At 45.8% G+C, this 18,508-nt stretch overlaps 1 protein-coding gene and 1 long non-coding RNA gene across 2 annotated transcripts; one reads left to right on the plus strand and one right to left on the minus strand.

Moving 5' to 3' along the window:
* Positions 1-1,323: 1,323 nt before the first annotated feature.
* CCL5 (C-C motif chemokine ligand 5) lies at positions 1,324-10,465 on the minus strand. The gene is made up of 3 exons (XM_015438185.3): positions 10,332-10,465; positions 8,622-8,733; positions 1,324-2,114 (listed from the first exon to the last, which is right to left on the minus strand). Exons 1-3 carry the CDS (start codon positions 10,405-10,407, stop codon positions 2,027-2,029), a joined length of 276 nt encoding a protein of 91 aa, XP_015293671.2. The 5' UTR covers positions 10,408-10,465; the 3' UTR covers positions 1,324-2,026.
* On the plus strand, positions 9,998-16,110 carry LOC135967634 (uncharacterized). Its single transcript, XR_010581780.2, has 3 exons — positions 9,998-10,174; positions 14,209-14,287; positions 14,528-16,110. It is a non-coding gene; the product is annotated as an uncharacterized lncRNA (long non-coding RNA).
* The last annotated feature ends 2,398 nt before the right edge of the window (positions 16,111-18,508 follow it).

Below are 18,508 nucleotides of genomic sequence, written 5' to 3' on the forward strand. Positions count from 1 at the left end.
ACTTTTAAGAGTGACATGATATCACATTTGCAACTTACTCTCAAGTGGTTCAGAAAAAAATGTATATACTGACCACACCCTGCCCCCACACACAGATAAAGCAAATGTGGTAAAATGTCAATATTTGACTCTAGATGAAGGGTATGTGGTATATTCTTGCAGATTTCCATACGTTTGGAATTTTGCAAATTAAGGGTGGGAAAAAAAAGCATGGATTTTGGCATTAGACCTGATGGGTTTAAACTTAATTGTAAAGTTTTATCAACTGCTTTATTTTTTTTCTTCTTCTTCTTTTTTTTTTTTTTTTTTTTTTTTGAGACAGAGTCTGGCTCTGTTGCCCAGGCTGGAGTGCAGTGGCCGGATCTCAGCTCACTGTAAGCTCTGCCTCCCAGGTTCACGACATTCTCCTGCCTCAGTCTCCTGAGTAGCTGGGACTACAGGCGCCTGCCACTATGCCCAGCTAATTTTTTTGTATTTTTAGTAGAGACAGGGTTTCACCATGTTGGCCAGGATGGTCTCGATCTCCTGACCTTTTGATACGCCTGCCTCGGCCTCCCGAAGTGCTGGGATTACAGGCGTGAGCCACCGAGCCTGGCCCAGCTGCTTTATTTTTCTTTGAGCTGTGGAGCTTTGGGCAAATCATTTCCCTCTCTGCTAAGGGTTTTCCTGACTATAAACAGGGCTAATAACTGTACCTAACCCTATAGGGTTTTAAGGATGAAAAAGAATGATGAATGTAAGGGGCTGAGCCAATCCCTGTCACATAGTGAGTGCTCAGTTAATGTTAACTATTATTATGACCACATATATTGTCAATACATGTTTACATAAAGGGACAAGCTTGGGAAAGTTGGAATACCCCACCTTATAGGAGCTGGTGTACTAGTGGAAAAACCACAAAATACCTCATTGTCCTTATTTCAAAGACCTGAGGCATTTGGAATTGCCATTGAATCCCATTCCAGGGGCAAGGGTGGTGTTAAAGAAATCCACTGGGGATAAGGTGGAGGGTAGGCCAGGGAGGAAGGGCCAACCAAGGTCTGAGGAAACAGGGTGACGCTGTGGCAGGCAGTAAGATAAACTCGGGGACTCAGGGGTGGGGACGTAGTGACTATTGTCTCCCCTCCCCCTCCAGAGTGGATAAGTCACTGATTAGTTTAATTGCTCTGCCTACCCATGCCCCCTTCTCAGAAAGCTTTTGTTTTCAGCCCTGTCATCCAAATCTAGGATGGATATCGGGTGTTTGCAAGCCCTGGAGCCCTCTGTGCTCAATGCTCATGGGGAAGGAGAGTTCCCCAGGAGGAAATCAAACCAAGAGTCAGCTTTATAGTTGCACTGAGAACTTTAATGGAAAGCCGATTTTTCATGTTTGCCGATAAGCTCCTCTGAGGGGTTAAGATGGAAGCTTAGGAGCTCAGTGTTCCTCCCCTCCTTGCCTCTAGAGGCACGTTGACTTCCTTCCTGGTCACAGAGCCCTGGCAAAGCCAAGGGGCTTCAGAGCTCAGAAGCTAGAGACTTCCTTTTGACAAAGCAGCGCCTCAGAAGCTCTTCTAGGCTTTAGATGGGGAGGCTTCTTTTTTTGTTGTTGTTGTGACGGAGTCTCACTCTGTCACCCAGGCTGGAGTGAAGTGGCACAATCTCAGCTCACTGCAGCCTCCACCTCCTGGGTTCAAACGATTTTCCTGCCTTAGCCTCCCGAGTAGCTGGGATTACAGGCATGCACCACCATGCCAGGCTAATTTTTGTATTTTCAGTAGAGATGGGGTTTCATCATGTTGGCCAGGCTGGTCTCAAACTCCTGACCTCAAGTGATCCACCCACCTTGGTCTCCCAAAGTGTTGGGATTACAGGCATGCGCCACCACATCCAGCCTGGGGAAGGTTTTTATAACTGCTGCTGTGTGGTAGAATCTGGGCCCTTCAAGGAGGGGGTGGGGTAGGATAGTGAGGGGAAGCCTCCCAAGCTAGGACAAGAGCAAGCAGAAACAGGCGAATTTGTGTAAGTTCAGGTTCAAGGGCTCTCCATCCTAGCTCATCTCCAAAGAGTTGATGTACTCCCGAACCCATTTCTTCTCTGGGTTGGCACACACTTGGCGATTCTTTCGGGTGACAAAGCTGTGGGAGAGGAGAAGAGGGAGGATGAGACCTTCCCAGTACTGGGACAGCCAGTTTGGGGGATGAAGTGGATTAAGGTATAAAGGGAAATGATAATGGTATTGGGGTAGGGCATATTTGGAGCTCCATAAGATTTTATTTGTGGCTTTTAAGGAGAGGACATTTCCTCTTCTGTTGGATCAAAGGGCTCCAAGCCAGAAACAAATTTGTGTGCATTTTAACCACCTTCACACAAATATATGTAGCCTGAAAAGCTAAGAGGATATGGAGCCTTGAAACCCAAGGCTGAGCCTGCCAATCACCAGCCTTTTCTCAGTACTTCCTCTGTTCCAGGCCCTGTGCTGGGTGCTTAAGATGCAAAGAGAATAAGGTGTCCCTCAAAACTGAGTCATGGCTGAATAAGTGGAAGACGAGAAGTTCTTTTTTTTTTTTTTTTTTTTTTGAGATGGAGTCTTGCTCTCTTGCCCAGGCTGGAGTGCAGTGGCACAATCTCGGCTCACTTCAACCTTCACCTCCCGGGTTCAAGCGATTCTCCTGCCTCAGCCTCCCAAGTAACTGGGACTACTGGCGCCCACCACCATGCCTAGCTAATTTTTGTATTTTTAGTAGAGATGGGGTTTTACCATGTTGACCAGGATGGTCTCAAACTCCTAACCTCAGGTGATCCACCCACCTTGGCCTCCCAAAGTTTTGGGATTACAGGTGTGAGCCACCGTGCTCGGCCTTTTTTTTTTCTGAGATGGAGTCTCTGTCATCCAGGCTGGAGTGCAGTGGCACAATCTTGGCTCACTGCAGTCTCCACCTCCCGGGTTCACGCCATTCTCCTGCCTCAGCCTCCTGAGTAGTTGGGACTACAGGCGCCCGCCACTACGCCTGGGCTAATTTTTTGTATTTTTAGTAGAGACAGGGTTTCACCATGTTAGCCAGGATGGTCTTGATCTCCTGACCTCGTGATCCACCTGCCTCGGCCTCCCAAAATGCTGGGATTACAGGCATGAGCCACCGCGCCTGGCCAAGAAGTTCTTGAAAGAACATCTGATTTGGCTTTAGACAATGCAGTGCCTGGCACACTCAACAAATGAATACATCTGTGCATGGGTGGGTGAATGAAAGAAGGGCATGACCTTGAGTCTTCATTTCACCATTTATTAGTTTGATCATTTTGGGCAAATCACTTAAAGCCTCTGAGTCTATTTGCTTAGCTCTGAAATGTAGATAGAAATAATTATTTGCACAATTACTGTGAAGCTCAAAGGATAATATGCATGAGTAAGTTTGGAAAAATACCATTCATGTGTTGTTACTAGAATGCTCTGAAACTTCTGCTTTAGGGTGGATGAGAGCAACATGAGACTGAAAGTCCTGGTACTAAACATTGTGGCTCAGGGGAGTTGAGGGCCATGAGATAATGGCAATGTCAAAGCACTTCCACCAAGTAACCAGCCAGAATGTGGAGGCCTATGAGAATCAGAGGCCTTATCTCCATGGGCATTGATGATAAAGCTGGAAAAGTTGGGGGTCATGAGGGTCAGTCCAGCTGCCTGCCTCACCTGTCTGCTGGGAGACTGATTCTACCTGTGGGAGACCTTGGGCCTTGCTAGCAGTGCTGCCAATTAACACGTTACTTTAGGGTCAGTCCTGCCTAGTTACCCTTTCCCATTTTGGCTTTTCCTTTAGGAATTTTTCCTGCACATTATTATTATTATTATTTGAAATTTGAACATTGATTTTACTTAAGTTCAAATACTGGATATGTTATTTTAGAGGTTTTCATAGGAAGAAATTCAACTTTTTTTTTTTTTTTTTTTTTTTTTTTGAGACGGAGTCTCGCTCTGTCGCCCAGGCTGGAGTGCAGTGGCCGGATCTCAGCTCACTGCAAGCTCCGCCTCCCGGGTTTATGCCATTCTCCTGCCTCAGCCTCCCGAGTAGCTGGGACTACAGGCGCCTGCCACCTCGCCCGGCTAGTTTTTTGTATTTTTTTAGTAGAGACGGGGTTTCACCAGGTTAGCCAGGATGGTCTCGATCTCCTGACCTCGTGATCCGCCCGTCTCGGCCTCCCAAAGTGCTGGGATTACAGGCTTGAGCCACTGCACCCGGCCGAAATTCAACTATTTACTGTGCGGCCATCCAGAAGTTTGTTTGTTCATTTGTTTGTTTATTTATTTATATTTTTGAGACAGGGTCTCACTGTCACCCAGGCTGGAGTGTAGTGACATAAACACAGCTCACTGCAGCCTCAACCTCCTGGGCTCAAGTGATTCTCCCACCTTAGCCTCCTGAGTAGCTGGGACCACAGGTGTACACCATCACATTTGGTTAATTTTTTAAAAATTATTTTTGTAGAGACAAGGTCTCACCATGTTGCCCAGGCTGGTCTCAAATTCCTGGGCTCAAGCCATCCTCCTACCTCAATCTCCCAAAACGTTGGTATTACAGGGGTAAGCCACCATGCCTGGCCAGAAGTTTATTTTATTTTTTATTTTTGAGATGGAGTTTTGCTCTTATTGCCCAGGCTGGAGTGCAGTGGCACAATCTCAGCTCGCTGCAACCTTCGCCTCCCGGGTTCAAGCGATTCTCCTGCCTCAGCCTCCTGAGTAGCTGGGATTACAGGTGCGCACCACCATGCCCAGCTGATGTTTTTGTATTTTTAGTAGAGACAGGGTTTCATCCTGTTGACCAGGCTGGTCTTGAACTCCTGACTTCAGGTGACGACCCACGTCAGCCTCCCAAAGTACAGGGATCACAGGCGTGAGCCACTGTGCCCAGCTAGAAGTTTATTTTTTAACTCTTATTGACCCACACAGTATGCCACATGATTACATGGCATAACAAAGGAATTATATGTCTCAAACAACACAGAAATTCCACCTTTGCTTTTGTGATTACTATCACATTTAAAAGAATAGAAATGTATTCCCTAGATGGAAATATTATTCCCAAATATGTTCTGATGTGCTAGGTACCCACCTTATTTAAATATTTCATCACTTATTCATTTTTTTGGTTTAATATTTTCATTCTTTCTATATGCATGTATCGGTGTATCTGTCAAAGTTACTAAGCTCTTGTGGTTCTGATTCTGTGCCTAAGAGCATGAATTTTTTTTTAAAATCGTGGTAAAATATTAGTAACATAAAATTTACCATCTTAACCATTTTTGGATGTGTCCTGCACATTCTTGAGCCTAAATGTTTTCAGACAAAGTGAAGCCTTAGATTGTCTGGTAAGAATGAGGATTTCTTGGTTTCTCTTTGGGTTTCCCTTTTCCCAGTCTCATTCAGAGCCACCTGACCATCTCTTTTTCTCCCACCCTGGTGTGCAGAGATAAGAAAGGGAGCGGAAGCAGTATTCTGGCCTCTCATACTTCCTAGAGTTTGTGTTCTTTTTTAGGGTGGTGTGAGAGTTTCACACCCAGACCATGCCCTGGTTCAGCCAGGAGTCATACAGGAAATCCTGCCAGACTTGCTATCACTCTCTCTTTGGCATCCTTGACCTGTGACTAGGAAATCAAAAAGCCAGGAAATCAATACCTGAGGTAAGGGTAGCTCAGGCCTCCATTTCCTGCCCCCAAACTCCCCGCAGATTGTGATACCGAAGAACAGCCCCTCCTTGCCAAGTCTTCCCTCCTTACTTCCATTTTTAGCACCCTCTGCTTGCCTGACTTCCTCCTTCTGCCTGCCCCTTAAGAGCGGATGTTCTCAAAGCTGCTGCCCTTTTCTCTTCTTTGTGTTTTTTCCTAAGTCTCTGGCCCTGGGCCTGGCACACAGTTGATGCTTAATGGATTTTTATTGAATGAGTAAGTGAATGAACGAATTGCATTCATTCCTTAAGTTTCACCTGTTACTTTTGTGCATGCAATAATGCATTTAGATGATGATGATAATAATAAGCTAATATTTATGCACCTACTGTGTGCCAGAGCATATTGTAAGCATTTTCATCTTACTGTGACCCAGTGGGGGAAGTACTTCTATTACCCTATTTTGTAGAGGAGGAAATTGGGGTCCCAAGAGGTTAATTGAAAGGCCTACACTCGGCAAGTGTCATAGCTGGAGTTCTAACAAAGCAAACTAGCTCTAGAGCCAGTACTCACCAAGGCAGGCTGCATTGCCTTTTTAAAGTTGGGATACCCCTTTTTCCTACAAAAGAATGTCATGTTTTCAGCCCTAACACCATTTCCTCAGCTACCAACCCTTAATTTCACCGTCACCACTGGATATATCCACAGGGTTATCTTGCTGGCACCTTAGCTCTTTCCTCTTTAAACAGCTCTTCCACAAGGCTTAAGATGGTTCTACATTTCTCCAGCCAGAGGTGGAAACCTCAGTGTCATCCTCAACCCCCATATTTCTCCCTTGCTCTTGACCTCAAATCACCTGCTAGGGTTTGCAAATTCCACCTTTGAGGGTTTCAAAGGTGTCTGTCTTTGAAACCTCCTGTTTCTCCTTTCCTTCAGGCACTGTTCAGGTTCCAATGCTACTCACATGGAAAACAGTAGCCGCTAAACTGGACTCCTGTTTTCTCAGCTTTCCCTGTTCTAGCTCATTTTACACTAGACAGCTCTAGCACTTTTGCTGCATTTTCCTGACACTCTGTGCTTTCCTACATGGAGACTCTACATTAACCAAAGTAGAATCCTGGGGGACAGTCCCTCTTCCTGATATATCCCATTCCCTAGGCTTTTCTCTGCCAGGCCAAATCTCTCCTCAGACAGCACCATTTGCAGCAAACCTGTAAATCCCTGAAGCTGAATATGTTTCCTCTCTCTTTCCCTTGTCATGTTTTTTTGCTGGGTACTCTAGTCATTGCTGTGTCTGTCTTGCCCCTCTTATTAGACTATGAGCCCCATAAGGTTGGGCTGGGACAGTGGCTTTAGTAATCTGTGTCTGCCCATAGTATGTGCTCAGGGAAGGATTTTCTTCTTTTGAAAAATATTTGTTTTCAGAAATAAAATTAGTAGTTGTTAAATATTACCACTATACTTCAAAAAATTCATCAGACCCAAAGTCTGTCTTTGAATACCTCTAACTTTGACAGTGTCATAAAAATTTTTGCATTAAAAAACTTCACCCTGGCCAGGCGCGGTGGTTCACGCCTGTAATCCCAGCACTTTGGGAGGCCGGGCTGAACAGATCACTTGAGCTCAGAAGTTCAAGACCAGCCTGGCCAACATGGTGAAACTCCGTCTCCACAAAAATTACAAAAGTTAGCTGGGCGTGATGGTGCGTGCCTGTAATCTCAGCTACCTGGGAGGCTGAGGCAGGAGAATTGCTTGAACCCAGGAGGCAGAGGATGCAGTGAGCTGAGATCACACCATTGCACAACAGTGAGCTGAGATCACACCCTGGGCAACAGAGTGAGTGAGACTCTGTCTCAAAACAAAAACAAAAACTTCACTGTTATATAGGAAACTTCAGGATTGCACCATTTTCATTTTTGAAGTCTCTGCCATACATTTCTTAAGCAATTGTCACTAATGACTTTGCTATAGCAGAAAGAGGAGGCTCTAGAGATGGGCTTCATCCCTCATTTACTGTGCAGCCTTGGCTAAGTCAATAAACCTCTCTGAATCTTAGTTTTAATACCTGAAACATGGAGAGAATTATGCATACTTGTCAGAGCTAAGTGTAATTTAAAGATCATGCACATAAGACATTTGACACATAGTAGGCATTTCCTATATAGTAGGGTTTATTATATTTTTCCAAATATACTAGCTTGCATATTTAAAGGTGAATCTTATTTCCTTATTTCTTCTTTGATGGATGGCTTTTTTTTAAATTATTTGACTGCAATTATAGATCCCTGACCTCTGACCTCTCCTCCCTAGTTCCTCTGAGGTTTAGGTGGATTTGACTGGGTGTGAAATATGGGGGACTGTAGGATTCTTCACTGAAGGGGATGACTGACTTGATCTTCCCCACACAGTAGCATTCCAGACCATGTTGAAGTAAAGGCCACACCAGTAAAGATTGGAGTCCTAGGCTGGGTGCGATGGCTCACACCTGTAATCCCAGCACTTTGGGAGGCCAAGGTGGGTGGATCACGAGGGCAGGAAATCGAGACCATCCTGGCTAACACGGTGAAACCCCGTCTCTACTAAAAAATACAAAAAATTAGCCGGGCACGGTGGCGGGCACCTGTAGTCCCAGCTACTTGGGAGGCTGAGGCAGGAGAATGGTGTGAACCCAGGAGGTGGAGCTTGCAGTGAGCCAAGATCGTGCCACTGCACTCCAGCCTGGGCGACAGAGTGAGACTCCATCTCAAAAAAAAAAAAAAAAAAAAAAAAAAGACTGGAGTCCTAGGAACATAGTCCATCAGAGTGGGCAGGATTCTCTAAGGACAGCTTGTCTAGTCTTTTTTCATGATAGCAGGGGACTCTGAGGCTAGAAATGGAGGAGCTGTGGCTGCTCGTAGCTGGAGGATGGGTGGGAGTGGGTAGGGCATCCTCTCAGAGGACTCCTGAGGGAACAGGCTCTGGGAGGGCTCCATGGTGCTGAGACTCACACGACTGCTGGGTTGGAGCACTTGCCACTGGTGTAGAAATACTCCTTGATGTGGGCACGGGGCAGTGGGCGGGCAATGTAGGCAAAGCAGCAGGGTGTGGTGTCTGAGGCATCTGGAAGAGGAAAGGAATGAGGGAGACCCTTTTATTCATTGCTACTGCACACTAGACATTGTGCTGAACACTTTGTATGATCTATTTAGAAAGAACTGTTATCTTCCTTGACAGAAACTGAGGCTCAGAGAGGTAAAGTCACTTGGCCATGGATAAACGGTGGCAGAGTGGGGATTCCAACCCCTCATCTAATCTTTGAGCCAAGCTTGTATCCACTCCTCTACACCATAACCCTCTGCCCTTGGCTCTCAGGGCCTCCTCCTGGCTTGTCCTGGGTCCTCTGGCCTCATTCATGCCCTTCCAGAATCCTCAATGGATTCAGAACTTTGAGATTCAGTTTCTTTGAGACCTAGGGCAGGTTGTGGGGAGGCTTCCAAGGCTCAGGCTCCATAACTCAGCCAGGATCCTAAGAGCAGCCTGGAGATGCATATTGTATCTTGAGAGCTCCTGTTGAGCTTCAGTGAGAAGGGCTCTCAACAGAGAACTTCTTGTTGGTCAGTTAATTCAAGATCACGCTGGGAAGCATCAGTTGCCACTTCCCAGCAGAGGAGTAGTTTTTATCTTCCCAGCGAGATGGAACCAGGTTTGAATATCAGTCTCCCCATTTCCTAGCTCTGTGCCTGCCCATGGACAAGTTACTTAACCTCTCTGTTTTCCCATCTGTAAGTCAAGGACAGCTACTCAAAGAAGAGTTGTAGGTATTAAATAAGATGTACAAAAATCAGCCAGGCGCGGTGGCTCACTCCTGTAATCCCAGCACTTTGGGAGGCCGAGGAGGGTGGATCACGAGGTCAGGAGATCAAGACCATCCTGGCTAACACGGTGAAGCCCCGTGTCCACTAAAAGATACAAAACATTAGCCAGGCATGGTCATGGGCACCTGTAGTCCCAGCTACTCTGGAGGCTGAGGCAGGAGAATGGTGTGAACCCGGGAGGCGGAGCTTGCAGTGAGCCGAGATCGTGCCACTGCACTCCAGCCTGGGTGACAGAGCAAAGACTCCATCTCAAAAAAAAAAAAAAAGAAAAAAGATGTACAAAAATCAGCACAATGCCTGATCCACAGTAGCCATTTAATTAGCTTTTATTATCCTCTCTTTGTTTTTATTTGTTTTTTAAATGTATTCACTCTAATAAAGCCACATACCCTCTCATAAGCCAATTTTTTACATTTATGAAAAGAGAGAGAATATGGCTATCTCAGGGTCTCAGAAAGTTTTAGTTTAGTTAAATTTCTTAGAAACCCTGCTGCTGACAGGCATGAGTCAGTCGTGTTTCAAAGTCAGTGTGAGCTACTCATGACTACTAATCTCCCCAACATGAGTCCACACTCAGTGAACTCCTGTAGGCCTTGGGGGTGTAGACCTTGAAGACAGGAAAACTGATCAGGAGATCCCTGCCATGAAGCAGCATAGAGATCCCTCAAGGACAACAGGACATCTGGGTAAGACAATCCACAAGAATGTAAATAATGGGGTTCGGACAATATTCATGCTACAGTTGAAAAGAGGGCAAGGTCTGGGACAGTCATTGGGATGGGGTGGGCATTCTAGGCAGAGGGTCCGACTCCACAGGCGGTGGTGGTCAAGACCAGGACTTACGTGGGGAGGCAGATGCAGGAGCGCAGAGGGCTGTAGCAACGAGGATGACAGCGAGGGCAGCCACGGAGACCTTCATGGTACCTGTGGGAGAGGCTGTGGGAGGTCCACGTGCTGTCACAGGATCCTCTGCAGGAATCCTCTGCAGCTCAGGCTGGCTCTTTATAGGGCCAGTTAAGGGGTATCCCCTAAGGGGAGTTTCCAAAATAGCAACCAAGCATTGGCCGGTATCATAAGTGAAATTGCACATAACGGAAAAGAAAACTGAAATAGCCTCCGGAAATTCGAGTCTCTGTCTCCCCCTCACTGCCCTCTCATCTAGAGTGAGCTCATCAGTTTCCCCTTTGACCAAGCACCAGTGGTGGAAACATTTCTCTGCTGACATCCTTAGTTTTACCTTCCAGGGAAGGGGTCCTCCTCAGACAGCAGTAAGCTGCTTCCTTGGGGACAACAAGGACAGGCAGTTAGAACAGGATCATAAGTCACTAAGTCTTTATTACTCACTGAGTCACTGAGTCTTCAAAGTTCCTGCTTATTCATTACAGATCTTATCTCCTTTCCCTCATCCACGGAAGGATGTTATTTATAAGGTGTTTTATTGAGGAGGGTGCTCTGGATATACAGTCCCCAAAGGAGGTGAGCGCACTCTCACTGTACATTGAGGCAGTTGATCTGAGCTGGGCATTGGGGACCTTTTCACCAGATATAAGTTGGAATGAGTCCTCTTGTGGGAATTTCTTTCTTTCATCCTGGCCATAGGGTCTCTCCCATTTACTTGCTAAGTGACCTTTGGGAAAAGTGCTTAATGTCTTTGAGTTCTATTTCCTTGTTTATAAAGTAGAATAATTGATTAGAGGCTTGTTGAGAAGCAGAGAGAGAGAGAAAGATCTCTTACAGCATACTCTACCATTATTGGCTACCATTTACTGAGGGCTTATCTGTGCCAGCCACTATTCTACCGGCTTAGCGTGTGTCAACTCATTTACTATTATTATCCCCACTTTATGAATGAGGAAACTCAATATAATACTGGGATCCCATCTCACTGAAGGCCTTCTTGGGCACAAAAGTTACAGAATATGAAAGCTTCAAAGGACTTTAGGGATCCATTTTTTTTCCATGTTCTTCAGTTGCACAAGAGGAAATCAAGGCCCAGTGAGCGGGAGTGACTTGCGCACAGCAAATGAATGACAGAGATCATTCATCAGAATGATCAGAACGCAGTTGCCCTCGCTCCCACTTTGGTGCTCCGTCCATTAAGTACTGCCCAACATTAAAGGGTTCGTGGTTAGGAGTATCCTCAAAACTGAACCCATGTGGAACTTCTGGATTAGAGCCGGGGTCCTTATTCCATTCCAAAGAACTGGATATAGTAAGTCTTTATCAATTCCTATTTTAGTAGTTAACAATTAGCAACAATTTGATCTGGGCTAGGCTGAAATTGGCATCTGAATTATTATTATAATTATAATTATTATTATTTTTGAGATGGAGTCTTGCTCTGTCGCCCAGGCTGGAGTGCAGTGGCACGATCTCGGCTCACTGCAAGCTCCGCCTCCTGGGTTCATGCCATTGTTCTGCCTCAGCCTCCTGAGTAGCTGGGACTACAGGTACCCGCCACCACACCTGGCTAATTTTTTTGTATTTTTAGTAGAGACAGAGTTTCACCGTGTTAGCCAGGATAGTCTCTATCTCCTGCCCTCATGATCCACCTGCCTTGGCCTCCCAAAGTGCTGGGATTACAGCCGTGAGCCACCGCGCCTGGCTGGCATCTGAATTATTTAAAAGAAAAGTGTTTATTGAGAATGACAAAAGCAAAATAAACAAAATGTAACCCTCTACTGAGATCATTTTCTGTTTGCTACTCTCACACTTGTAACATGGTGGTTGAGGGTGACTAAATCACCCAGAATGGGAAGACTTTGTCACATTTCTTCCTCACGATGACTTTGAGGCAGAGTGGTTATTATTCTCATTTGACTAAAAAGGAAACTAAGCCTCAGAACAGACAGCATCTTCAAGCTCAGGCAGCTGATAAGTGGGATTTGAAGGCAGGTGTTTCTGATGACCATGCCCCAGCTCTGACCAGTGAATAACATCAGTAAGGCAGTTAACAGTTATCAAGGCCTTTCTAGGTTTCAGCTGCTATTCCAAGCCTTTTTTTTTTTTTTTTTTTTTTTTTGAGACAGAGTCTCACTCTGTTGATCAGGCTGAAGTGCGGAGGTGCGATCTCGGCTCACTGCACCCTCAGCCTCCCAAGTTCAAGCAATTCTCCTGCCTCCTGAGTAGCTGGGATTACAGGCATCGCCACCATGCCTGGCTAATTTTTGTATATTTAGTAGAGACAGGGTTTCACCATGTTGGCCAGGCTGGTCTCGAACTCCTGACCTCAGGCGATCCGCCCACCTTGGCTTTCCAAAGGGCTGGGATTACAGATGCGAGCCACTGCGCCAGGCCTTGTTCCAAGCTCTTTACAACAATCCTCTCATACCCTCCTTACAGCTCAATCAATTAACAATGGAAACACAATTTTGGAAAGTATGGCCATCTCATTTAAAGAAACAAATTGCAAGCACTTTAGAAACATTCATCCAGCCACATAAAAATGTTCTAGCAATTGTTTCCTTCACAAAGCCATGTTAGGTCTAAGGTAAGTTGCCAAACATGTGAGAGGTTCTGGAAAAGGCAGTGGGTTAAGAGCAGGGACTTGGCAGTTTCTCCTGTTCATTGGCCAGGTGGCCTCAGGTAAGTTATTAATAATCTCTCTGGTCTCAGTTTCCTTACCTATAAATCAGTGATAATAATAATAGTCCCTCACACAACTATCAAGACAATTAAGTCCCTATAAATGTTCTCATGCTTGCAAAGCTCTTAGTGCAACGTCTGACACATGTTGTTAAGTACTTAATAACACTGGCTATTATTATCATGCTATCATTAAGAGTAAGATGTCAGTGCCTTTAAGGATATTCTGTAATTTATGCTTTTCAGCAGTCTAAACTAAACCCCCAGTCAATATTACAAAAAATATGTATTTATTACAAAAATCTTTTTTTTTTTTTTTTTTCCCGAGACGGAGTCTCGCTCTGTCGCCCAGGCTGGAGTGCAGTGGCATGGTCTCGGCTCACTGCAAGCTCCACCTCCCGGGTTCACACCATTCTCCTGCCTCAGCCTCCCAAGTAGCTGGGACTACAGGCGCCCACCACCACACCTGGCTAATGTTTTGTATTTTTAGTAGAGACAGGGTTTCACTGTGTTAGCCAGGATGGTCTCGATCTCCTGACCTTGTGATCCGCCCGCCTCGGCCTCCCAAAGTGCTGGGATTACAGGCGTGAACCACCGCGCCCGGCCTTTTTTTTTTTTTTTTTTTTTTTTTTAAGATGGATTCTCTCACTTTTGCCCAGACTGGAGTGCAGTGGCGTGATCTTGGCTCACTGCAAGCTCCGCCTCCCGGGTTCACGCCATTCTCCTGCCTCAGCCTCCCGAGTAGCTGGGACTACAGGTGCCTACCACCATGCCTGGCTAATTTTTTGTATTTTTAGTAGAGACGGGGTTTCACTGTGTCAGCCAGGATGATCTCGATCTCCTGACCTGGTGATCCACCTGCCTTGGCCTCCCAAAGTGCTGGGATTACAGGCATGAGCCACCACGCTTGGCCACAAAAAGTCTTTTTTAAAACAGATGGGTCGTTGAGGCTTAGAGAGGTTAAGTGACTAGCTTATAGTCACAGCCTACAGTAGTAGAGTTCAACATTGAACCCATGTCTGGGTTCATGGACTTTCTACCACACTTCATTGTTTCTAGAGAAAATCATAAAACGATTGCCAAGGCTCAGTTTTCTCCTGTGAGCTCAATTTCTGTTTTCTTTCCTTGATTGCAGTTTCCCTCTTTAAGGAAGAAAAGAAAGTGTTTTCCTGGATACCAGATATGCAGAGTTGGGACACGAGCTAAGGACAGAGGTGAGGAAACCCGCAGACAACACCGACATGCTCCTCATCTTTGAATCCCAGCAAACCTTTCCACTGTGTGTGTGTGTGTGTGTATGTATATCTGTGTGTAAGTGGTGGTGGGACAGGGGGTGGTGGGTAGGATGGTGGGATGTTGGGATTGCTGAGTGGGAATAGGCAGTGGGAATGTCAAGAGTACTTTTGTTGTTGTTGTTGTTGTTGTTTGAGACAGCATCTCACTCTGTTCCCCAGGCTGGAATGCAGTTGCTGATCACCTGCAGGCTTGAATTCCAGGGTTCAAGAGATCCTCCTACTTCAGCCTCCTGAGCAGCTGGGACTACAGGTGTGCACCACCATGCTGGGCTAATTTGAGACGGAGTCTGGCTTTGTTGCCCAGGCTGGAGTGCAGTGGCACGATCTTGGCTCACTGCAAGCTCCGCCTCCCAGGTTCACGCCATTCTCCTGCCTCAGCCTCCCGAGTAGCTGGGACTACAGGCACCTACCACCACGCCTGGCTACTTTTTTGTATTTTTAGTAGAGACAGGGCTTTACTGTGTTAGCCTGGATGGTCTCAATCTCCTGCCCTCGTGATCCGCCCGCTTCAGCCCCCCAAAGTGCTGGGATTACAGGTGTGAGCCACCGTACCTGGCCTTTTTTTTTTTTTTGAGACAGAGTATTGCTCTGTCACCCAGGCTGGAGTGCAGTGACACGATCTCGGCTCACTGCAAGCTCCGCCTCCCTGGTTCACACCATTCTCCTGTCTCAGCTTCCCAAGTAGCTGGGACTACAGGCGCCCACCACAATGCGTGGCTAATTTTTCGTATTTGTGGTAGAGATGGGGTTTGACCATGTTAGCCAGGTTGGTCTTGATATCCTGACCTTGTGATCCGCCCGTCTCGACCTCTCAAAGTGGCATGAGCCACTGCACCATACTGGGCTAATTTTTAAATTTTTTTATAGATGGGATCTTGCCATGTTGCTCAGGCTGGTCTTGAAGTCCTGGCTTCAAGCAATCCTCCCACCTTGGCCTCCCAAAGTGCTGGGGTTGTAGGCATGAACCACCACACCCAGCCGTGGGAGTATTTTTCTTCCCTTTCATTGATTCCAATAGATTGTGAGGAGCACAGGAGGGAGGAGAATCTAATTTTTATTTCATTTCTACCATTCATTTTCTCCTATGCAAAATCAAGGTTTGGGCTTGATGGGCTATCTTCAATTTTTTCTCTGGTGCTAATGTACTGATTCCATGTATAAGCAAATTAGAGAGCCCACGTAAACAGTATGGTGCCTGGTACAGGGTGGGTGTTCAATGAATGGCAACTGTCATTATTATTCACCCAGCACATTATATTCCTGAAAACCAGGAACTCCTTCCTGTCTGACCCACAGTAGTGGTGGAGAGGATCAAGGGCAATAATGATAATGGATGTGCTTAGGAGACGTAAGGTGAGGTATACCAGTACACCATCATGGAGCAGTCGCTGCTCTCCCTGTGCCTTCAGTGTGCGTGGTCTGTACCCCTCAGTCATTCCTTACCCACTCTACAGATTTTACTGAGAATTGCTATGAGCTGGGCACCGTTCTAGGCACTGCAGGCACCATGGCTAGTAAGACAGGCAAAGACCTGCCATCTGGAGCTTGTATGGGTGTAGGGTAGGGGGACGGGGAGAAGGGAGATAAACAAAAAACAAGTAAATTTACACTCCTTTATTGTGAATCATCTTTTCACTGGTCTTGTCTTAACTCCATGAAAACAGTGACAGTGTCCTGTGTGTTTTCTATTTATTTGTATTCTCCACCTGCTTTCCAATAAATGTCTTAGACATGCTGTTAAATCAATGCTGATTAAGTCATACTAACTTCTTGTAGCATCTTGATTAAATGGGCTCTCTAGAGTCAGACTTCTAGGTTCAAAATCCAGCTTTATGACTTATTATTTATTTATGTATTTTTAATAAGAACTGTATTTTTAATAAACATATTTACAACATGATGTTTTGATATACATATACATAGTAAAATGATTATTGCAGTTAAACAAATTAATGTATCCGTCTCTTCATACAGTTACCACTATTTTTGTGTGTGTGGTGAGAGCACCTGAAATCTCTTCTCTTAGAAAATTTCCAGTATTCGGCCGGGCGCGGCGGCTCATGCCTGTAATTCCAGCACTTTGGGAGGCCGAGGTGGGTGGATTACCTGAGGTCAGGAGTTTGAGACCAGCCTGGTCAATATGGTGAAACCCGGTCTCCACAAAAAATACAAAAATTATCCAGCCATCGTGGCACACGCCTGTAATCCCAGCTACTCAGGAGGCTGAGGCAGGAGAATTGCTTGAGCCAGGGAGACGCAGGTTGCAGTGAGCCGAGATTGTGCCACTGCACTCCAGCCTGGCTGACAGGGAAAGATTCTGTCTCCAAAAAAAAAAAAAAAAGAAAAGAAAATTTCCAGTATTCAATACAATATTATTAACTATACAGTAGTCCTCCCTTATCTATATTTTGGTTATTCTGGTTTTGCTTACTGCGGTTTCAGTTACTCTTGGTCAACCATGGTCAGAAAATATTAAATGGAAAATTCCAAATATAAACATTTACATAACTTTTATTACAGTATATTGTTATAATTGTTCTATTTTGTTATTATTGTTGTTAATCTCTTACTGTGCCTAATTTATAAAGTTTATCATAGGTAGTATAGGAAAAAACACATAATGTAATAGTATATAACAGGTACTATCCATGGTTTCAGGCATCCACTGGGGGTCTTGGAACATCCACCACAGATAAAGGGGCACTGCTGCAGTCCTCATACTGCACATTCGATTCTGCGTAACCACAACTTTGTGCCCTTTGAGCAGAATCTCCCAATTCCTCTTACAGCCCCACCACAGGTAGCCAAAGTTCTACTCTTTGCTTCCATGTATTTGACTTTTTTTGATTCCACATGTAAGTGAGATCATGTAGTATTTTCCTTTCTGTGTCTGCCTTGCTATTATTAATGATGACTTTGAACAAGTTGCTTACTTTCTCTGGGCCTAAATTTCTTCATCTGTAAAGTAAGATATTGAGCCTAACCTGTTTGGGGCAATGGAGCCATTTAAGAATCTGATGAGGGCTGGGCACGGTGGCTTATGCCTGTAATCCCAGCACTTCGGGAAGGGGAGGCGGGTGGATTGCTTGAGCTCAGGAGTTCAAGACCATCCTGGGCAACATGGCGAACCCCATCTCTACTAAAAATACAAAAATTAGCTGGGCATGGTGGCACGCCTGTAGTCCCAGCTACTCCGTGGGGAGGCAGGAGGATCGCTTGAGCCCAGGAGGCAAAGGTTGCAGTGAGCCAAGATTGAGCCATTGCACTCCAGCCTGGGTGACAGAGTGAGACCCTGCCTCAAAAAAAAAAAAAAAAAAAAGAAAAGAAAAAAAGAAAAGAAAGGGCCAGGTGCGGTGGCTCACGCCTGCAATCCCAGCACTTTGGGAGGCCGAGGTGGGCAGATCACCTGAGGACAGGAGTTCGAGACCAGTCTGGCCAATGTGGTGAAACCACATCTTTACTAAAAATGCAAAAATTGGCTGGGGATGGTGGCAGGTGCCTGTAATCCCAGCTACTTGGGAGGCTGAGGTAGGATAATTGCTTGAACCCGGGAGACGGAGGTTGCAGTGAGCCGAGATTGTGCCACTGCAGTCTAGCCTGGATGACAGAGCAAGACTGTCTCAAAAAAAAAAAAAAAAAAAAAAAGCCCAGTGCCATGGCTCACACCTGTAATCCCAGCACTTTGGGAGGCCAAGGCAGGAGGATCACTTGAGGTCAGGAGTTTTAGACCAGCCTGGCCAACATGGTGAAACCCCGTCTCTACTGAAAGTACAAAAAAGTTAACCAGGCGTGGTGGCACATGCCTGTAGTCCCGGCTACTTGGGAGGCTGAGGCAGGAGAATGGCTTTAACCTGGGAGGCAGAGGTTGCAGTGAGCAGAGGTTGCGCCATTGCACTCTAGCCTGGGCCACAGAGCGATACTCTGTCTTAAAAAAAAAAAAAAAAAAAAAAAAAGGAACCTGATGAGGATGTGAGGGTGATCTGGTTGCAACATCTGTCACCCTATTGATCACCAGGGTTGGTTCTGTTACCGACCATAGTTTCTTGGGTTCTCAATGCAATAGAAATTGACATGAGGCCGAAAGAGTTTTCCCAGACAAGACTTCATTGGAGCTTTTGCCTGGACATAAGGGAGACAGCA

The sequence above is a fragment of the Macaca fascicularis genome, chromosome 16, assembly GCF_037993035.2.
Source record: "Macaca fascicularis isolate 582-1 chromosome 16, T2T-MFA8v1.1".
NCBI lineage: Eukaryota > Metazoa > Chordata > Mammalia > Primates > Cercopithecidae > Macaca > Macaca fascicularis.